General features: G+C 43.2%; 1 protein-coding gene across 1 annotated transcript in view; it reads left to right on the top strand.

Moving 5' to 3' along the window:
- LOC126199573 (acetylcholinesterase-like) overlaps positions 1-23,932 on the top strand; it is a 108,081-nt gene that overhangs the window by 61,719 nt on the left and 22,430 nt on the right. Inside the window, exons 5-7 of the mRNA XM_049936496.1 lie at positions 3,196-3,395; positions 10,651-10,804; positions 16,586-16,767. Coding sequence (XP_049792453.1) covers positions 3,196-3,395; positions 10,651-10,804; positions 16,586-16,767 — 536 coding nt within the window. The remainder of the gene's footprint in view (positions 1-3,195; positions 3,396-10,650; positions 10,805-16,585; positions 16,768-23,932) is intronic.

Below are 23,932 nucleotides of genomic sequence, written 5' to 3' on the forward strand. Positions count from 1 at the left end.
TAAATCAAGAAAATAAGTAAGACATATAATCACAATAGTGTTAACATCTGTAACGTTCTCTGGCAGCACGCATCCAAAGTGAAAGTTAAAAGAACATTTCGATGTATAATGCTTACTGTAACAAATGATTTATATGTATTTCTGTTAAATGAATTTCAAAAGGACACTTTGTGAGGAAAAGTATAATTACGAATTTTGCTATTATAAATGATTATTCAAAGAGTGTGAAATACTATCTGTGGCGGAGGATGTGAAACCAGCCACAGAAGAAGCGGTATGTAACGAGAAATGACAAAGACTGTAGAAAAATTAGTTAAGATATAAATAGGCAGTATATCGTAATAGAATCGCTTGTCTTCTGGACGGACTGAATGGGAGAGGAACCCGTGACATTGCGTTAGGCTCTTAGGTAGTCTTCATTTGTCATAAGTCGATGATCGACGCCATTTGTAGCTGGCATTGTAAAAGGTGTGTAAAGATTCTAATTGTTTCTGTTAAAATATATTTATCTAGTAAAATCTGTTTGTCACAATTACTGCAAAGTTCGCACCGGACATTACCCATTTTCTTTAAGAAATTTCAGCATTTTATTGGATATCGCTGGCGGTGCGGAGTTGCGCCGCGAGCGATCAGTCTGCAGCACGGGCAGATTTAAATATACGATCGCAATAACGACTACATCCTGAAAGGGGTACAGGTAGAGGTGAACGAAAACAATAACGTGTTTCTATTCACAGCATTCCAGACGTAGAATAAAAGGAGATAGTAGATTTTATCTTGTGCATTCACAGGTGGATACAAGCTGCAGCTTTTATAAACTTTCATTCAAAAAATGGTCAATTCTGAACATATCGTAAAGTGTATTTAAAAGTGGATAATTTTTCAGGAGAGCCTAGCAATATAAAAGAAAACATTTTCATATGATAAAGATAGTCTTATGCTTCAAAGCTAGGAGGGGTATATCCAGTTAAACAAAAATCCACTGCAACGTGAAAATGTTTGCTAAGTTCGATGGACAATAATATTTTCATTCTTGCACAAACAGCTTTAGTAGTTGAATAAAAGTAAAACTTGAGTCATTATTTCGGAATATTCAAAGAAATTCATTTTTGTTAATCTGCAATGGAATATTTCATACGTAAAGTAATAATCACAGATGGACAGGGTGGTCCATTGATAATGAACGGGCCAAATATATCACGAAATAAGCATCAAACGAAAAAACTACAAAGAACGAAACTCGTCTCGCTTGAAGGGGGAAACCAGATGGCGCTATGTTTGGCCCTTTAGATGGCGCTGCCATAGGTCAAACGGATATCAACTGCGTTTTTTTTTTTAAATAGGAACCCCCATGTTTTATTACATATTCGTGTAGAACGTAAAGAAATATGAATGTTTTATTTGGACCACTTTTTTCGCTTTGTGATAGATGGCACTGTAATAGTCACAAACGTATAAGTACGTGGTATCACGTAACATTACACCAGTGCGGACGGTATTTGCTTCGAGATACAGTACCCGTGTTAAAATGGACCGTTGACCAATTGCGGAAAAGGTCGATGTCGTGTTGATGTATGGCTATTGTGACCAAAATGCCCAACGGGCGTGTGCTATGTATGCTGCTCGGTATCCTGGACAACATCATCCAAGTGACCGAACCGTTCGCCGGATAGTTACGTTATTTAAGGAAACAGGAAGCGTTCAGCGACATGTGAAACGTCAGCCACGACCTGCAACACATGATGATGCCCAAGTAGGTGTTTTAGCTATTGACGCGGCTAATCCGCACATCAGTAACAGACAAATTGCGTGAGAATCGGGAATCTCAAAAATGTCGGTGTTGAGAATGCTACATCAACATCGATTGCACCCGTACCATATTTCTATGCACCAGGAATTGCATGGCGAAGACTCTGAACGTCGTGTACAGTTCTGTACTGGGCACAAGAGAAGTTACGGGACGGTGACAGATTTTTTGCACACGTTCTATTTAGCGACGAGGTGTTATTCACCGACAGCGGTAACGTAAACCGGCATAATATGCACTATTGGGCAACGGAAAATCCACGATGGCTGCAACAAGTGGAACATCCGCGACCTTGGTGGGTTAATGTATGGTGCCGCATTATGGGAGGAATGATAATTGGCCCCCATTTTATCGATGGCAATCTAAATGGTGCAATGTATGTTGATTTCCTACATAATGTTCTACCGATGTTACTACAAAATGTTTCACTGCATGACAGAGTGGCGATGTAGCTACAACATGATGGATGTCCGGCACATAGCTCACGTGCGGTTGAAGCGGTATTGAATAGCATATTTAATGACAGGTGGATTTTATCTTCGAAGCACCATACCATGGCCTACACGCTCACCGGATCTGACGTCCCCGGATTTCTTTCTGCGGGAAAAGTTGAAGGATATTTTCTATCGTGATCCACCGACAACGCCTGACAACATGCGTCAGCGCATTGTTAGTGCATGTGCGAACATTATGGAAGGCGAAGTACTCGCTGTTGAGTGGAATGTCGTTACACGTATTGCCAAATGCATTGAGGTTGGCGGACATCATTTTGAGCATTTATTGCATTAATGTGGTATTTATAGGTAATCACGCTGTAACAGCATGCGTTCTCAGAAATGATAAGTACACAAAGGTAGATGTATCACATTGGAACAACCGAAATAAAATGTTCAAACGTACCTACGTTCTGCATTTTAATTTAAAATACCTACCTGTTACCAACTGTTCGTCTAAAGTTGTGAGCCATATGTTTGTGACTATTACAGCGCCATCTACTACAAAGCGAAAAAAGTGGTCCAACTAAAACATTCATATTTCTTTACGTACTACGCGAATATGTAATAAAAAATGGGGGTTCCTTTTTTAAAAAAACGCAGTTATTATCCGTTTGACCTATGGCAGCGCCATCTAGCGGGCCGACCATAGCGCCATCTAGTTTCCCCCTTCAAGCTAGACGAGTTTAGTTCTTTGTAGTTTTTTCGTTTGACGCTTATTTCGTGAGATATTGGCCCAGTCACAATCAATGGCCCACCCTGCATATCTTGTAATCTGACTTGTTCCACATCATGTCGATAAAATAATCGGGCTAATGATCTACCAAACATGACATAGCTAAAACTAAAACTAAAACTGGGAGTCACTACTCAGCGGGCTACACGTTCTTGCAGGGCTGTTCCAACAAGCGACTGTCATCAGTGGCGAGGCGGTGAGCCCGTGGGGCATCGTGTCGGACCCACGGCGGAGGGCGTTCGCCCTGGGCGAGGCGCTGGGGCTCAGCACCAACGACTCGCAGCAGCTGGTCGACTTCCTGAGGACTCAGGACGCGGCTGACCTCATCACACACGACGGTGACGTCATTCCTCCAGAGGTGAGGCAGTATCTTCCACTCGCATTCTAAGACGTCTACTTAGTTTTCTCTTCCCAGACGACCGATAATTCATTACTTTTTGACAATTTATTTTCTATTTGTCTATCAATATGATCCTTCCACTTCATTCTATTCCGTCCTATCTTGTAATTAACTGAAATGATTTTTAAGTCTGATGTTATTTTTTCATTTCTTATTTTATCCATTTTATTATACACCCTTACATATCTGATGAACTTCATCTCTGCTGCCTGTACACGCAATTTGTTTGATCTTACTGTCCATAATTCGAAGTTACATGCAAGAGTAAGTACAACCATACCTTTGCAAGATTTCATTTGTGTTTCCGTTCTTGTTCCTCTTCCCAAAGCTCTTCCAATCGTTTCTAGAAAATACATTTTAATCATCAGCTGTCTTACTTAAACTACATATCATCTAAATAAAACAGCTGATGATTAAAATGTATTTTCTAAAGTACTTAACGGCTGTTGGTTCTAACCTGATGGAAACATTAAATTTCTTCCAAATATTCCGCTTATAGCTTGAAATGTACTAATCTCTCTCAATGTCTTTGCCATAGTTGAAACTAACCTCACATTCTAGGTAACTGAAGTGGGATACCTGTTCTAAAATTTTCTCATTTATTATTATTTTCTGTATGACTGGTTTCTTCCCTTTGAAGACGATGATCTTTGTCTTACTTGCAGATGTAGTTGAATAGTAGCATATTGCATTTTGGCTCAATCTATGCACAGGTCTTTGTAAATTATCTTCTAGTTCCTGTATATCTCATCAGCATATAATGGCTCTGAGCCGCGCGGGATTAGCCGAGCGGTCTTAGGCGCTGCAGTCATGGACTGTGCGGCTGGTCCCGGCGGAGGTTCGAGTCCTCCCTCGAGCATGGGTGTGTGTGTGTTTGTCCTTAGTATAATTTAGGTTAAGTAGTGTGTAAGCTTAGGGATTGATGACCTTAGCAGTCAAGTCCCATAAGATTTCACACACATTTGAACTCAAATGGCTCTGAGCACTATGGGACTTAACATCTGAGGTCATCAGTTCTCTAGACTTAGAACTACTTAAACCTAACTAACCTAAGGACATCACATACATCCATGCCCGAGGCAAGATTCGAATCTGCGACCGTAGCAGCAGCGCGGTTCCGTACTGAAGCTCCTAGAACCGCTCGGCCACAGCCGCCAAACGATGGGGGAAGAAAGGTTCTTTGTGCCACTCCGCATGATACCGAATTTCTCTAACTTTATTTTTTTATGTTTTTTTTATTTTATTTATTTATTGTTCCGTGGGACCACATTAAGAAGTCTCCATGGTCATGGAACGAGTCAATACACGAAATTATAACACGATTGTAGAAACAGATAAAATGAAATATAAGAAACATATTCAGATGACACGTCGTTAGTTTAAATAAAGAAAATCAGGAATGTAACTCTGGAATTTGCTTAATTTTTTAGCTCTTCCAGGAGCTCCTCGACAGAATAGAAGGAGTGAGCCATGAGGAAACTCTTCAGTTTGGACTTAAAAGCGTTTGGGCTACTGCTAAGATTTTTGAGTTCTTGTGGTAGCTTATTGAAAATGGATGCAGCAGAATACTGCACTCCTTTCTGCACAAGAGTCAAGGAAGTGCATTCCACATGCAGATTTGATTTCTGCCTAGCATTAACTGAGTGAAAGCTGCTAACTCTTGGGAATAAGCTAATATTGCTAACAGTAAACGACAATAAAGAAAATATATACTGTGAGGGCAATGTCAGAATTTCCAGACTATTGAATAGGGGTCGACAAGAGGTTCTCAAACTTACACCACACATAGCTCGAACAGCCCGTTTTTGAGCCAAAAATACCCTTTTTGAATCAGAAGAATTACCCCAAAAAATAATACCATATGACATAAGCGTATGAAAATATGCGAAGTAGACTACTTTTCGTGTTGAAATGTCACTTATTTCAGATACTGTTCTAATGGTAAATAAAGCGGCATTTAGTTTCTGAACAAGATCCTGAACATGGGCTTTCCACAACAGCTTACTATCTATCCGTACGCCTAGGAACTTGAGCTGTTCCGTCTCGCTTATAACATGCCCATTCTGTCTGATTAAAATATCAGTTCTTGTTGAATTGTGAGTTAGAAACTGTAAAAACTGAGTCTTACTGTGATTTAGCATCAAATTATTTTCCACAAGCCACGAAATTATTTCATGAACTACATTATTTGATAGTGTTTCAATATTACACACAAGATCCTTCACTACCAATCTGGTGTCATCAGCAAACAGAAATATTTTTGAATCACCTGTAATACTAGAAGGCATATCATTTATATAAATAAGAAACAGCAGTGGCCCCAGCACCGATCCTTGGGGAACGCCCCATTTAACAGTGCCCCATTGGGACTGAACATCATTACCACTCTCAATATTGCGGAGAATTACCTTCTGCTTTCTGTTCTTAAAGTAAGAGGCGAACCAATTGTAAGCTACTCCCCTTACTCCATAATGTTCCAACTTCTGCAGTAATATTTTGTGGTCAACACAGTCAAAAGCCTTCGTTAAATCAAAGGACACACCTAACGTTCGCAACCTTTTATTTAATCCGTCCAAAACCTCACAGAGAAAAGAGACTATAGCATTTTCAGTTGTTAAGCCATTTCTAAAACCAAACTGTACATTTGACCGCAAATTATGTGAATTTAAATGCTCCAGTAACCTTGTATATACAACCCTCTCGATAACTTTAGCAAACACCGATGGCATAGAAATAGGTCTATAATTATCAACATTATCCCTGTCTCCCTTTTTATAAAGTGGCTTCACTACCGAGTACTTTAATCGGTCAGGAAACCGACCGCTCCTAAAGGAAAAGTACTGGGCTAACATACATAGAACAATACTTCAGTATTCTGCTAGATACCCCGTCATATCCATGAGAGTTCTTGGTCTTTAGTGATTTAATTATTAACTCAATCTCCCTCTTGTCAGTATCATGGAGGAGCATTTCAGGTAACAGTCTCGGAACTCTTTTTTTCTACGAGCGCTATATGATTCCCTGTTGGGACTAGGTTTCTATTTAGTTCACCGGCTATATTCAGAAAGTGATTATTAAATACTGTACATATATGCGACTTATCAGTAACACGGACATTCCCACTACACAATGATTCTATATCCTCCACCTGTCTCTGCAGACCAGCCACTTCCTTTACGACTGACCATATGGTTTTAATTTTATCCTGAGACTTAGCTATTCTATCTGCATACCACATATTTTTTGCCTTCCTAATAACTTTTTAAGCACCTTACAATACTGTTTGTAATGGGCTACTGCAATTAGATTGTGACTGTTTCTAACGTTTTGATATAATTGCCACTTTGTTCTACAAGATATTCTTATACCTTTAGTCAGCCACCCGGGCTGCCTGTTTGTGCTAGTACCCTGTTTTGAACGTTCTAACGAAAAGCAACTTTCAAAGAGCACGAGAAAAGTATTGAGGAAAGCATTATATTTATCGTCTACTGTATCAGCACTATAATCATCTTGCCACTCTTGTTCCTTGATAAGGTTTACAAAAGTCTCTACAGCAACTGGATCAGCTTTCCTAAAAAGTTGGTAACTATATTTAACATGTGTTGCAGCACAAAAATCTTTTAGACTTAAAATTTGTGCATCATGATCTGAAAGGCCATTCACCATTTTGCTAACAGAATGCCCTTCTAGTAATGACGAATGAACAAAAATATTGTCTATGGTTGTTCTACTGTTCCCTTGCACTCTCGTTGGAAAGAATACGGTTTGCATAAGATTATATGAATTAAGGAGGTCTACCAGCATCCTTTTCCTTGCACAATCACTTATACAATTAATATTGAAGTCACCACATATAAATAACTTTTTGTATTTCCTATAAAGTGAACCAAGAACCTCCTCTAGCTTTAGCAAAAATGTTGTGAAATCGGAGTCTGGGGATCTATAAATAACAACAGTAAGGAGTTTAGCTCCACTAAATTTAACCACACCTGCACAACATTCAAACACCTTTTCAGTGCAGTACTTTGAAACATCAATTGACTCAAATGGGATACCGTTTTTCACATACATGGGTACTACCCCACACCGCAAAGAGCTCCTAGAAAAGCTGCAAGCCAACCTGTATCCTGGTAAAGGAAGCCTCTGAATTATCTCCTTATTTAAGAAGTGTTCAGATATACCAATAATTTCAGAGTCCACATCTATAAGTAGTTCACTAACTTTATCTCTAATGCCTTGTATGTTTTGATGAAATATACTAATTCCCTCATTAATCGGATACCTAAGCTTTGTCGAAAGTGGTTTCTTTGTTAGAGAGACTTCCCTTAAGCAGGAATACCTGTCAGCTGACTTCAATCTAAAAAAGGTACAGCTCTAACACCCACAACTACCGGAATTTTCCCATGAGTGATCCCCCCACCCCCACCTATGCTGTCACCTACAAGCTTTGCCAACCTCCCCTTTCCATACCTGTTGAGGTGCAGGCCATGTCTAGTGAAACCCGTCCAGCTGATAGACCCCACCGACACCACTGAAATGTGACTCATGCCTTCTGTCATTAGTGCACGCCCAAGTCTCATGTTATTACGCCTAACGGCTGTATTAAGATGAGGCCGATCGTGACGCTGAAACAGTTCCACGAAATGCACATTCGTGTTGCCAGTCTGAGTGGCTATCTTATCCAGGTCACCATCTATGTCATACTCCCCATCCCTATCAATACTATTACCAGCCCCACCCACAATCACTACCTGATCCTCTTTTGTAAAATCCCTACATAACCCCCCTATGTTAAAAGTCACCTGAGCCAATCCTGCATTAGGCTTCACAATGCAGGTGACATGGTACTCACTCCCCAAAACTTCCTGCAACTGCTGGCCTACACCTCTACCATGAGAACTACCTAACAGCAGAACCTTCTTCTTTCTCTTAGTCTTTGCAACTGTCCTAGCCACCGTAACTGCTGAGGTCTGCTGCATACTTCCTACATCTATAGCTACTAGAGATTCCTCTCCACTAGACTCTGACAGTTGGTCAAATCTATTACAAACACCAATAGTAAAACTATCTGAAAATCTCCTTCTCCTAGCAGATCTCTTGCCAACAGCCAGCTCCCATTCCCCAACCCCCTTTTCCCTCCTCATCCTATCTAGCTCCTCCTGTGCGTTTTTCAACTGCACCTGAAGGGCACAGATCTTACGCTCCTGCTCCTCTATCAACTTACTCTTGCTACATAACCTGCAGTTCCAGGAGAGGATCTCACCAGAATGTCCACTGGCTTCCCCACTGCATTCCCACCAGTGAAAATACTTCGAACAAGTCTCACACCGCAATCCACTACTCACGAACCTACGGCAAAGCCCACACTTCTCACTCATGATAAAATTTTACAGTTATTGAAACAAGAAAACAACTTTATCTAAGTTCCGCTACTACAATAAGAAGATGTTAAAAACTGACTACAATAATCACAAACTTGCTCCACAAGGAAAGTAACTACTATTATTGACAGTATTAATCAACAACAAATGAGAATATAACAAAATACTAACACAGGAAGAAAATCGAAGACTACTAAAGTTCCTAAATAAACTACTATACACAAACAATTAATTAGTACTTAGCTTTCGATGCGCCGCTACAGCTGCAACTGGTCAGCGCGGAATGTAAACACGGGTAAGAGGTTAAGTTGCTCGATACGAAACACACACAAATATCAGGTCACAACACAAGAAAGACAGAGGTGAATGAAGAAACCACTAATAAGTCACTTATATAGTAAATATTATCACAAAAACCGTTAAAATATATATCTGCAACCTACCGTCAGGGTCATTACACAACACATATTTCGGAGGAACTAGTATGATTTTTTACTCTTTTTGGAACAAGGGCTCTAATAAATTTGTGAGCAAGGCTTTCCGCGATTCACAAAGTCTTCTTGTAACATCTGCAACTCCAGTTCGTTGAGCATGTCTACGATAATTTCGGGCAAAGTGAACAAAACCGAGACGAAGTGTAAGGCTGTTCTTTCAATCTTTTCTGTCTCGTCCGTTAATCCAACCTGGTAAAGATCCAGACCGACGAACAATACTGAAGAATTTGTCGAACGAGGTTTTTACTAAGCGCCCGGTTCTGCTAAGCGACCTCTTTCGTGGATGAACTACATTCCGAATAAATCGTTGGCTGGTTTCTGCTTTCACAACGACTGGATTATGTGGTCGTTTCATCTTAAATCGCTACAGACAGATACGCTTATTAGATACTTGAAGGATAAGACTGACTTCACTTGCATAGTCAAACGATATCGGATCTCTTGGTCTATTTATGCACATTACGTTTGGTTTACTTACGTATAGGGTCAGCTACCAATGTTCTTCGGACAGTTCGCTTCTAGTTGCGCGAACCACCGATTCAGCCTGCGTCTACATTTCGTCTGAATCAGTTCTCCAGTTCAGCTCGGGAAGAATCTATTGTGCCACTCTGCGTGGATCATTGTCCAAGTCCTGACTCGGTACTCAACCTTATCGCAAATGTTTATAAATTGCAAATATCCCGCGCTAAAAAGAAACAATTCTTTTTCGCCACCCACACTGCTTTATTGATATATTTTGGTTGCAGCAGGAATGGAAACAGAATGACAACATAAAAAAGTTTCATCCAGCGACCTTCCACCATCAGGAGGACTAACTGTTTCTTGGATAGCGTAATAAAACTAACTACAGACATCAAAATATCTAATAATACCCTCAACAGATACAGTGACTTGTGGCTTGTTGCATTATGGTACCCATTCATCGCGGAGTTACAGTGAGCGCGACAGACACGACGATGGGAACATTGTGTATGTAGCACGGACTGAGCACCAGTGACGTCACAGCCGTTACCAGGGCTATATAATGGCGAGACCAGAAGCCACATGGCATTTAGCTACCGTCTGACAATGGTCGAGGGGGATTCGTACGGAATGGTAGTATTTAGGGCAATGATTCAGTGGAGACTAATGTCAGCAAAAAATACCACTAAGGTAAAGAGCAAGCAGGAGTAATAAGAGGGCTAACTACTTTTAGCGTCGGTATTGGCGATACATGAAATTCAATATCGTGCATTTAGTATAGAATTTGCTTCGGAGGCTTTCATACCTTCAAATTTATGTCCGCCCCGAAAGTTTTGTTTTGGTTAATGTTTTGAAATTAAGTCGTGTTTCTCACAGGAATTGATCCGCCTTGTCGCCGTCGCCTGGGGTCCCGTAATCGACGGCACCGTAATTCTGGAGGACCCCATCAGCAGCTTGAAGGCCGGCCGTTTCAGCAGGATGCCCATCCTCGTGGGCTACACGTCAGGCGACGGCGTGATTGGAGCGCAAGGTGAGTGGTCGTCAACTTGTGTCAATGGTAATCTGATTTTCAGCATCTGTTTCATCCTCGCTGCGCGGACTGTCTGTGTTACTTGTAAGCTGGTGTTGTTGACCGTGGACGACCACGAGACAAATTTTGAACGTTTTGTTTGTCACGATAGCGGTTGAGTGTTATAATAACGTCGTCTGTCCTGCACACACATTCGGCAGACATTTTAATGTGCACAAGTTATAGAGGAAGTTTCAGGGGAAGTATACCATCACTGGTGATAGTGCAACTTCACTGGTGCATTTAGTGAAAGTGGATTACTGATTGCAGTTCTGTAAAACAATACACATTGACTAGGGATAGTGCACTATCACTAGTGAATGTGTACCTTCACTGCCAAGAGGTAAGGAATGTGGGTATAACAAAACAGTCGTACTTCGAAAGTTGCATATATCACCTGTACTTTGAAAATATAGTCATATTATGTAAAATTCATTTCTACATCTACATCTACGTGATTACTCTGCTATTCACAATAAAGTGCCTGGCAGAGGGATCAATGAACCAGCTTCAAGCTGTCTCTCTACCGTTCCACTCTCGATTGGCACGCTGGAAAAACGAGCACTTAAATTTTTCTGTGCGAGCCCTGATTGCTCTTATTTTATCGGGATGATCTTTTCTCCCTGTGTAGGTGGGTGACAACAGAATGCTTTCGCAATTGTAGGAGAAAACTGGTGATTGAAATTTCATGAGAAGATCCCGTCGCAACGAAAAACACATTTGTTTCAATGATTGCCACTCCAGTTCAGTCCCATGTATGTGACACTATCTCCCCTATTTCGCGATAATATAAAACGAGCTGCCCTTCTTTGTACTTTTTTGCTATCATCCGTCAGTCACAACTGATGAGGATCCCACACCGCACAGCAATACTCCAGAATAGGGCGGACAAGCGTGGTGTAAGCAGTCTCTTTAATAAACCTGTTGCACCTTCTATGTGTTGTACCAATGAATCGCAGTCTTTGGTTTGCTCTAACCACAATATTATCTATCTGACCGTTCCAATTTAGGTTATTTGTAATTATAATCCCTAAGTATTTAGTTGAATTTACAGCCTTCAGATTTGTGTGACTTATCGCGTAATCGAAATTTAGCTGATTTCTTTTAGTAGTCATGTGAATAACTTCACACTTTTCTTTATTCAGGGTCAATTGCCATTTTTCGCACCATACAGATATCTTATGTAAATCATTTTGCAAGTCGTTTTGATCATCTGATGACTTTACAAGACGGTAAATGACAGTTGTTAGATCGGTTACTGCTGCTAAAATGGCAGGTTATCATGATTTAAGTGAGTTTGAACGTGGTGTTATAGTCGGCGCACGAGCGATGGGACACAGCATCTCCGAGATAGCGATGAAGTGGGGCGGGCACAATGGACACCATTTCCAGCTTTTAACAAGGAAATCTCAAGCCTGACGAAGCTGAGCGCACCCCGTATCTATGCTCCCACCAAGTAAAAGTCTCCGTCAGTCTCATCTGCAAACAATCAAAGACGGCTACTCAGATTGTCTCCTACGTCGTTAAAATAGATCAGGAACAATAGAGGGCCTATAACACTTCCTTGGGGAACACCAGATATTACTTCTGTTTTACTCGATGACTTTCCGTCTATTGCTACGAACTGTGACCTTTCTGACAGGAAATCACGAATCCAGTCGCACAACTGAGGCGATACTCCGTAGGCGCGCAGTTTCGTTAGAAGACGCTTGTGAAGAACGGTGTCGAAAGCAAGGACGTGCACCACGGCACTTTGAACTGCACAACACATTTTTGTTCTTGCAAAAGCATCTCAGAGCCTGACATTATAGCTGTCAGTTGTATTTGAAGAATCACTGGCCGCTTCCCATCGATTGAGACGTCGCAACTGTCGTCAGGGCAACAGATTTCTCTGCTGGAACTTCCTCCTCTGAGATTATTCTTAGAGGGCAAGTACTGAACTAGAACCTGAAACAAAATTTGTAGTTATAGTTGCAATGGCATATCGTATCGTCCGTTCCATAATTATTTAAGAACAAACAATTTATTAACGTATGTATAGTTGGCTCAGCACACGATGTCTCTTCCCGGTTCAGCCGGCCGGTGTGACCGAGCGGTTCTAGGCGCTTCAGTCTGGAACCGCGCTACCGCTACGGTCCTATCGCTCGTGCGCACCGCGTTGAAACTCACTTAAATCTTGAGAACCTGCCATTGTAGCAGCAGTAACCGATCTAATAGATGCGCCAGACACTTTTCTTATATAGGCGTTGTCGACCGCATACCGGCCGCGGTGGTCTAGCGGTTCTAGGCGCGCAGTCCGGAACCGCGCGACTGCTACGGTCGCAGGTTCGAATCCTGCCTCGGGCATGGATGTGTGTGATGTCCTTAGGTTAGTTAGGTTTAAGTAGTTCTAAGTTCTAGGGGACTGATGACCACAGATGTTAAGTCCCATAGTGCTCAGAACCATTTGAACCATTTTGTCGACCGCAGTGCCGTCTTTTGCCTTCCTACTTATCTCTGTATTCGAATACGCTTGCCTGTACCAGTTCCTTTGGCGCTTCAGTGTACAAGGCGACAGCTGCGCTCCAAGCAGACAGTAAGCCACACTTTTAATTGAGATATACTATGAGTGCGAGTATTACCATGTATATTGATTTATAACATAGCTTTTACGTCAGGGACAGTGGATAAATAACAAAACGTTTATGTCATTGAATCAGTGAGTCGCCTCTTTTTGCATTTATTTCATAATCAGCGGTTCTAGGCGCTTCAGTCTGGAACCGCGCGACCGCTACGGTTGCAGGTTCGAATCTTGCCTCGGGCATGGATGTGTGTGATGTCGTTAGGTTAGTTAGGTTTAAGTAGTTCTAAGTTCTAGGGGACTGATGACCACAGCAGTTAAGTCCCATAGTGCTCAGAGCCATTTGAACCATTTCTTCCCGGTTCGGCAGAAGCCATCGGCTGTTGTCTCGAGGACGACACCCAAGATCGACCCAGCATCTCCTCTTTCCCTATCGAAGTCGGGAATTGGAATTCTTACAGTTCAGCTCTTTTCCACTGTTGGAAAGCAGCGATCTGAACACTTCCGCATTCTTTGCGCTTGCTCTTCTAGGCACTTGTACACTTCAGTTCTGTGTTTCTTAACCCTTTCATGGGCAAAATTATTGAGCATTTTTTTTAATGAATGGAGAGGAGATATTAGTTAACAGATAGGTATGTTTATCATACAGAATATCAAATTTGCTCCAACTGTGAAAGTGAGGTCACACAACAGGATGGGAAGAATTCTTCCCACTGCCCTTTCTTGGAGTTAAATGACAAAAACAACTTTTTTCAGTATATGTCATATTTATTTCATAAATTTAGTTCTCTTTTTACAATGATTGTTCAAAATTACTTGCCATGAAATTTTCTGAAACATGGATCTATGCAAAGTGGTATTTGACAATATGTATAAATACAGCTAGTGCTCTTTTCCGCAGCTTTGGTACTACAATGACGGCACGTCCAGTAGGTTTCTCCTAAAATGGGTTGATGCTCCGCTACAGCCACATGACGAAAATCTTCAGGTACTTTACCCCTTTTTGCCAGAAAGACAGGTTTTTGGCCACTCCTTTTTTGAGATGAGAAGCCAGCGATCAATTGTCTGGCTAGATGGATCCTGTATGTGAGCTGATCATGCTGTCCACTTTCTCTTTTACTTATTAGCCACAGAATAAAACTGTTCACTGCAGCAACTTCCACCGGGAAATGAAATATTCTGTGCCACCATTTTACAGAACGTTTGCCGATAGCATACCTTTCTCGTAATTGATCAAACTTATCGACACCACCCATTATTTTGTGGCATTCTGCCACAACTTCAGGACAAGAAATCTCTGTACTAGTACCGTCCTTGTTTTTCCTTTTCACTGTGGCTGTTTCTCATGGGTCATGAATTGAGGACAGGAAAGTGACTGCCAGGAAGTTTCATATCAGCACACACTCCGCTGCAGAGTGAAAATCTCATTCTGGAAACATCCCCCAGGCTGTGGCTAAGCCATGTCTCCGCAATATCCTTTCTTTCAGGAGTGCTAGTTCTGCATGGTTCGCAGGAGAGCTTCTGTAAAGTTTGGAAGGTAGGAGACGAGGTACTGGCAGAAGTAAAGCTGTGAGTACCGGGCGTGAGTCGTGCTTCGGTAGCTCAGTTGGTAGAGCACTTGCCCGCGAAAGGCAAAGGTCCCGAGTTCGAGTCTCGGTCGGGCACACAGTTTTAATCTGCCAGGAAGTTTCATATCAGCGCACACTCCGCTGCAGACTGAAAATCTCATTCTAGAATTCTCCTCGTTGCGATTTTACGTTTTCCTTCATAAATTTGGGTAAATCAAAATTATTTAACTGATACCATAGCTTTGAGGAAAAAATCAAAAAATGTCACGCAAACCGCACTGAAAGGCTCCTCTACAGAGCAACACTCGCAAGGGGAAGGCCTCAGAGACGGCCAACCGATTCGGCTCAGATTTGGCAGGTCGCTTGTGTACAACCTAAAACGAAGGACTCTAAGTTTTGTGTCAACACCCCCGAAATTTTGAGAAAATCACCGCTAAAGGTTATGACGAGCAATTGACTCAAAATTGGCGGGATCGATAGATAATTGTAAACAGAGCATTTTATGGGGTCCACAAACGCAAAATTTTCCAGAAATCGAGGAAAGAAACTTTTACAACTGCCGCTTCTGTACCCACACAAGTAAACGCCTTTCGCTGACAGCGCCGATAGCGCAATAGCCAACGTAATTGTCTGGGAATCGGAAAACCCGGGTTCGAATCTCGAAGAAACGTAGCGGATGTTATTCTTTTCGTTTGTATTTTTCCATATCTCAGTTGATAGGGATAGGAGGGTTAATAAGGTAAGTAAATCAATAAGGAATGATAATAATACTTACCTTATTAACCCTCCTATCCCTATTAACTGAGATATGGAAAAATACAAACGAAAAGAACAACATCCGCAAGGTTTCTTCGTGATTCGAACCCGGGTTCTCCAAGTCCCAGCCAGTTACCGTGGCCGTTGCGCTATCGGTGCTGTCGGCAAAAAGTGTTTACTTGTGTGGGTACAGAAGCGGGAGTAGTAAAAGTTTCTTACCTCGATTTCTGGAAAAGTATGCATTTTCGGACCCTATACCTGATGATGAAAAATGCTCTATTTACAATTATCTATCAAACCGCCAATTTTGAGTCGATTGCTCGTCATAACCTTTAGGGGTGATTTTCTCAAAATTTCGGGGGTGTTGACCCAAAATATCTTAGATTCCCTCGTTTTAGGTTGTACACAAACGACCTGCCAAATTTGAGCTGAATCGGTTGGCCGTGTCTGAGGCCTTTCCCTTGTCAGCTGTACAATGCCTCTGCGTGAAGGTACAGTAAAAACGGCGGGAACTTCCGATTGGAAGTAGTACCTATACTGTTCACTAGGTAGTAGCACCATACAGAGGTGGGACCTGAGAATCCCACAGGACTAGGAGCGAGTTCATTGTAGTGGGAAGCATGTTTCCCACGGCTCACGAAAGGGTTAATAGCACGAGCTGACTCGTCTATATCGGTCAGGCAGTAGCTATTATTGTCAGAAATACTTTCTTTCTCTCTGTTCTCAACCCCTATTCCAGTTGGTATGTTATCTTCTTGCAATGGAGATTTTCCTTCTTTTGTGGATGCGCAATCTCCAACGGTGAAGGTTGGATTTTTGAGAAGGTGGGTGAGACGAATGCTTGCACTGTGTGTGCAGGGAAGGGCTACCTGAGCAGCGAGGCGGCCCTGGAGCAGCTGGACGAGCACTTCGTGGAAGCGGCGGCGCCGCTGGTGCGTCTGCCGACGGCCGAGCAGCGCCAGGACGCAGCGCTGCGCATCCGAGACTTCTACTTCGGCAACGCCAGCATCACTCTGCAGGACGCGCAGGCTGTCGTCGACGTGAGTTCGCGGCGGACTCTCCTTCCCTCAGACTTCCTTTAGAGTTTAAAATCACTCCCTTTCTAGGGTTTAAAATTACACTACTGGCCATTAAAACTGCTACACCAAGAAGAAATGCAGATGATAAACGGGTATTCATTGGACAAATATATTACACTAGAACTGACGTGCGATTACATTTTCACGCAATTTGGGTGCATAGATCCTGAGAAATTAGTACCCAGAACAACCAACTCTGCCCGTAATAACGACCTTGATACGCGTGGGCATTCAGTCAAACAGAGCTTGGATGGCGTTTACAGGTACAGCTGCCCATGCACCTTCAACACGATACCGCAGTTCATCAAGAGTAGTGACTGGCGTATTGTGACGAGCCAGTTGCTCAGCCACCATTGACCAGACGTTTCCCATTGGTGAGAGATCTCAAGAATGTGCTGGCCAGGGCACCAGTCGAACGTTTTCTATATCCAGAAAGGCCCGTACAGGACCTGCAACGTGCGGTCGTGCATTATCCTGCTGAAATGTAGGGTTTCGCAGGAATCGAATGAAGGGTAGAGCCACGGGTCGTAACACGTCTGAAATGTAACGTCCACTGCTCAAAGTGTCGTCAATGCGAACAAGAGGTGACCAAGACGTGTAACCAATGGCACCCCATACCATCACGCAGGGTGATACGCCAGTATGGCGATGACGAATACACGCTTCCAATGTGCGTTCACCGCGATGTCGCCAAACACGGATACGACCATCATGATGCTGTAAACAGAACCTGGATTCATCCGAAAAAATGACGTTTTGCCCTTCGTGCACCCAGGTTCGTCGTTGAGTACACCATCGCAGGCGCTCCTGTCTGTGATGCAGCGTCAAGGGTAACCGCAGCCATGGTCTCGCCATGGTCGTGCAGATGGTTGTTGTCTTGCAAACGTCCCCATGTGTTGACTCAGGGACCGAGACGTGGCTCCACGATCCGTTACAGCCACGCGGATAAGATGCCTGTCATCTCGACTGCTAGTGATACGAGGCCGTTAGGATCCAGCACGGCGTTCCGTATTACCCTCCTGTACCCAACGATTCCATATTCTGCTAACAGTCATTGGATCTCGACCAACGCGAGCAGCAATGTCGCGATACAATAAACCGTAATCGCGATAGGCTACAATCCGACCTTTATCAAAGCCGAAAACGTGACGGTACGCATTTCTCCTCCTTACACGAGGCATCACAACAACGTTTCACCAGGCAACGCCGGTCAACTGCTGCTTGTGTATGAGAAGTCGGTTGGAAACTTTCCTCATGTCAGCACGTTGTAGGTCTCGCCACCGGCGCCGTCTTGTGTGATTGCTCTGAAAAACTAATCATTTGCATATCACAGCATCTTCTTCCTGTCGGTTAAATTTCGCATCTGTAGCACATCATGTTCATGGTGTAGCAATTTTAATGGCCAGTAATGTCATTAATAGATATTGCACTTGTTTCATGTACAGGGCAAGACATTTCTAAAAGAGTCCCCTCTCCCGAATAAAGTATGGCACTTATATTGATACACACAGTTGGTTTACACTGAAGTTGTCTGAGAAAAAATGTATATAATGCGGGATTAACAGTCAATTCGTGTTGTTTAAATGCTTTCGTCATCTGACTATTATTTCAGATCCTTCTGGTTGCATCTGATATTTCCGGATTTGTTGTCATTTTCAATATTAGCACTTTCTACAATTTACATCATGGAAAGTCGAACCAAATATCTACATCTACATCTACATTTATACTCCGCAAGCCACCCAACGGTGTGTGGCGGAGGGCACTTTACGTGCCACTGTCATTACCTCCCTTTCCTGTTCCAGTCGCGTATGGTTCGCGGGAAGAACGACTGTCTGAAAGCCTCCGCGCGCGCTCTAATCTCTCTAATTTTACATTCGTGATCTCCTCGGGAGGTATAAGTAGGGGGAAGCAATATATTCGATACCTCATCCAGAAACGCACCCTCTCGAAACCTGGCGACGAAGTTACACCGCGATGCAGAGCGCCTCTCTTGCAGAGTCTGCCACTTGAGTTTGTTAAACATTTCCGTAACGCTATCACGGTTACCAAATAACCCTGTGACGAAACGCGCCGCTCTTCTTTGGATCTTCTCTATCTCCTCCGTCAACCCGATCTGGTACGGATCACACACTGATGAGCAATACTCAAGTATAGGTCAAACGAGTGTTTTGTAAGCCACCTCCTTTGTTGATGGACTACATTTTCTAAGCACTCTCCCAATGAATCTCAACCTGGTACCCGCCTTACCAACAATTAATTTTATATGATCATTCCACTTCAAATCGTTCCGCACGCATACTCCCAGATATTTTACAGAAGTAACTGCTACCAGTGTTTGTTCCGCTATCATATAATCATACAATAAAGGATCCTTCTTTCTATGTATTCGCAATACATCACATTTGTCTATGTTAAGGGTCAGTTGCCACTCCCTGCACCAAGTGCCTATCCGCTTCAGATCTTCCTGCATTTCGCTACAATTTTCTAATGCTGCAACTTCTGTGTATACTACAGCATCATCCGCGAAAAGCCACATGGAACTTCCGACACTATCTACTAGGTCATTTATATATATATTGTGAAAAGCAACGGTCCCATAACACTCCCCTGTGGCACGCAAGAGGTTACTTTAACGTCTATAGACGTCTCTCCATTGATAACAACATGCTGTGTTCTGTTTGCTAAAAACTCTTCAATCCAGCCACACAGCTGGTCTGATATTCCGTAGGCTCTTACTTTGCTTATCAGGCGACAGTGCGGAACTGTATCGAACGCCTTCCGGAAGTCAAGAAAAATAGCATCTACCTGGGAGCCTGTATCTAATATTTTCTGGGTCTCATGAACAAATAAAGCGAGTTGGGTCTCACACGATCGCTGTTTCCGGAATCCATGTTGATTCCTACATAGTAGATTCTGGGTTTCCAAAAACGTCATGATACTCGAGCAAAAAACATGTTTTAAAATTCTACAACAGATCGACGTCAGAGATATAGGTCTATAGTTTTGCGCATCTGCTCGACGACCCTTCTTGAAGACTGGAACTACCTGTGCTCTTTTCCAATCATTTGGAGCCTTCCGTTCCTTTAGAGACTTGCGGTACACGGCTGTTAGAAGGGGGGCAAGTTCTTTCGCGTACTCTGTGTAGAATCGAATTGGTATCCCGTCAGGTCCAGTGGACTTTCCTCTGTTGAGTGATTCCAGTTGCTTTTCTATTCCTTGGACACTTATTTCGATGTCAGCCATTTTTTCGTTTGTGCGAGGATTTAGAGAAGGAACTGCAGTGCGGTCTTCCTCTGTGAAACAGCTTTGGAAAAAGGTGTTTAGTATTTCAGCTTTACGCGTGTCATCCTCTGTTTCAATGCCATCATCATCCCGGAGTGTCTGGATATGCTGTTTCGAGCCACTTACTGATTTAACGTAAGACCAGAACTTCCTAGGATTTTCTGTCAAGTCGGTACACAGAATTTTACTTTCGAATTCACTGAACGCTTCACGCATAGCCCTCCTTACGCTAACTTTGACAGCGTTTAGCTTCTGTTTGTCTGAGAGGTTTTGGCTGCGTTTAAACTTGGAGTGAAGCTCTCTTTGCTTTCGCAGTAGTTTCCTAACTTTGTTGTTGTACCACGGTGGGTTTTTCCCGTCCCTCACAGTTTTACTCGGCACGTACCTGTCTAAAACGCATTTTACTATTGCCTTGAACTTTTTCCATAAACACTCAACATTGTCGGTGTCGGAACAGAAATTTTCGTTTTGATCTGTTAGGTAGTCTGAAATCTGCCTTCTATTACTCTTGCTAAACAGATAAACCTTCCTCCCCTTTTTTATATTCCTATTAACTTCCATATTCAGGGATGCTGCAACGGCCTTATGATCACTGATTCCCTGTTCTGCACATACAGAGTCGAAAATTTCGGGTCTGTTTGTTATCAGTAGGTCCAAGATGTTATCTCCAAGAGTCGGTCCTCTGTTTAATTGCTCGAGGTAATTTTCGGATAGTGCACTCAGTATAATGTCACTCGATGCTCTGTCCCTACTACCCGTCCTAAACATCTGAGTGTCCCAGTCTATATCTGGTAAATTGAAATCTCCACCTAAGACTATAACATGCTGAGAAAATTGATGTGAAATGTATTCCTAATTTTCTCTCAGTTGTTCTGCCACTAATGCTGCTGAGTCGGGAGGTCGGTAAAAGGAGCCAATTATGAACCTAGCTCGGTTGTTGAGTGTAACCTCCACCCATAATAATTCACAGGAACTATCCACTTCTACTTCACTACAGGATAAACTACTACTAACAGCGACGAACACTCTACCACCGGTTGCATGCAATCTATCCTTTCTAAACACCGTCTGTACCTTTGTAAAAATTTCGGCAGAATTTATCTCTGGCTTCAGCCAACTTTCTGTACCTATAACGATTTCAGCTTCGGTGCTTTCTATCAGCGCTTGAAGTTCCGGTACTTTACCAACGCAGCTTCGACAGTTGACAATACAATACCAATTGCTGCTTGGTCCCCGCATGTCCTGACTTTGCCCCGCACCCGTTGAGGCTGTTGCCCTTTCTGTACTTGCCCAAGGCCACCTAACCTAAAAAACCGCCCAGCCCACGCCACACAACCCCTGCTACCCGTGTAGCCGCTTGTTGCGTGTAGTGGACTCCTGACCTATCCAGCGGAACCCGAAACCCCACCACCCTATGGCGCAAGTCCAGGAATCTGCAGCCCACACGGTCGCAGAACCGTCTCAGCCTCTGATTCAGACCCTCCACTCGGCTCTGTACCAAAGGACCGCAGTCAGTCCTGTCGACGATGCTGCAGATGGTGAGCTCTGCTTTCATCCCGCTAGCGAGACTGGCAGTCTTCACCAAATCAGATAGCCGCCGGAAGCCAGAGAGGATTTCCTCCGATCCATAGCGACCCACATCATTGGTTCCGACATGAGCGACCAACTGCAGATGGGTGCACCCTGTACCCTTCATGGCATCCGGAAGGACCCTTTCCACATCTGGAATGACTCCCCCCGGTATGCACACGGAGTGCACATTCGTTTTCTTCCCCTCTCTTGCTGCAATATCCCTAAGGGGCCCCATTATGCGCCTGACGTTGGAGTTCCCAACTACCGTTAATAGATACCACACCATTGTTGTGTTGTCGACATTAGGCACACTATCTGATCAAAAAACCTGGACACCTATTAGAGGACATTAATGTGGGATGTGTCTACTCTTCGCCTTTATGACGCCTTGAACTCTGCTTGAATGCATGTGGAGGAATGGCAGTCCATATTTCCTCAAGAGCCGAAACCAGCGAAGGTAGTGATGTACTCTGGGGTCTTGGGCTACATTTCAACTCATCCCAAAACTATTGCATTGGGTTCAGCTCGGGACTCCGGGCAGGGCAGCCCATTTTAGGAACATTACTATCCACGAATCATTTTATCACAGATTTTGCTTTATGACAGGGTGCATTGTAATGCTGATAGAGTCATCGTCTCCGAACTTTTTCTTTGCTGTACTCGGTAGATAATGTTCTAAAATGTGGTTACACCCGTCCACATTGTGGGCCACACCCTATCCACAAAAAACATCCTCCTACCGTTACACCATACTTCACAGTTGCTTCTATACTGTGTGATTAAATTGCCCCTACCGATGCCGTTTTAGGCAACCCGCAATGCCATATCTGGCCTTAAAAAACCAAGCTAGAGACTTTCATGTTCTCTCGCTCGCTGCACGCAAACTATTAGCACTACAGAAAAAATGAACTGGATCTTTTTGTAGGAAATTTAATGTTGTTGAATATGGACCCAGAATACATTTTCGCTGGAGATCACGGTTTTCGACTTATTAAACGGAAATGTACAGAAGTGATCTTCAGACGCAGCTCCACCCCCACACTCACCCCTCACCAGTCAGGACTTCTAGGATGTTGTTCATGGCAGTCCCTTGTACCACTGTTCAAAAATTTCTGACTACATAAACCATTCCAGATATTCGACCTTTCTCAGTCTGCATTGATTGGGCTGTTGAAGGCCTGACGAATACAACGATGTAATTGTTTATTTTTTGCTAGTAACATTCGCAAAACTTTTAGATTAACACAAACGTCAGTTTTAAAATTTGTAAGTCCTCGATGAAGCCGTTAGCGTAATAAGGCCCATCAATAAAGACCGAAAAAGGTCGAATGCCGGAAATAATTCGTGCAATAGCATATTTTTTAGCAGTGGCAGAAGGAGTGCCGTTAACAACATACTAGAAATCCTGATAGGTGGGGTGTGAGTGTGGGTGCATTGTAAGGTCAGTTTTGTACGTTATTCTTGAATAAGTCGAAAATGTATCCCAGTGCAATATTTAACTTTATTAAATTTCGTACAAATAAGTCCTGTTCGATTTTTCAGCAGGACTAATACACTCATGCTCATAAATTAATGATAATAACAGAATGTGGTGCCACACAACGTCGCACTACACACAGATGGCGCTAATAGCATAGGCACATGGGGAACAAACGCGACGCCGATCTGTAAGTCCACGGTATTGGTGATAAGTTGAGAAAACCGTCCAGAAACACATATGCTACAAACCGCCACTGTTTCCTGCGCATGTACCCCGACATCAATATGGGATATGATCACCATGCACACTTACACAGGCCACACAACAGGTTGGCATACTCTGGATCAGGTGGTCGAGCAGCTGCTGGGGTATAGCCTCCCATTCTTGCACCAGTGCCTTTCGGAACTCCTGAAGTGTCCTAGGGGTTTGAAGACGTGCAGCGATACGTCGACCGAGAGCATCCCAGACGTCTTCGATGGGGTTTAGGTCTGGAGAACAGGCAGGCCACTCCATTCACCTGATATCTTCTGTACAAGGTTTTCCTCCATGACGGCAGCTCGTTGGGGCCGTGCGTTATCATCTATCAGGAGGAAGATGGGACCCACTGCACACCTGAAAAGATGGACATACTGGTGCAAAATGACGTCCCGTGACCTGTTATAGTTCTTCTCTCAAAGACCTGCAGGGGTGTTCGTGCACCAATCTTAATCCCACTCCACACCATCAAACCACGACCTCCATAGGGGTCCCTTTCAAGGACATTAAGGGGTTGGTATCTGGTTCCTGATT

This window comes from Schistocerca nitens, chromosome 8 (genome assembly GCF_023898315.1).
Source record: "Schistocerca nitens isolate TAMUIC-IGC-003100 chromosome 8, iqSchNite1.1, whole genome shotgun sequence".
Lineage (NCBI taxonomy): Eukaryota > Metazoa > Arthropoda > Insecta > Orthoptera > Acrididae > Schistocerca > Schistocerca nitens.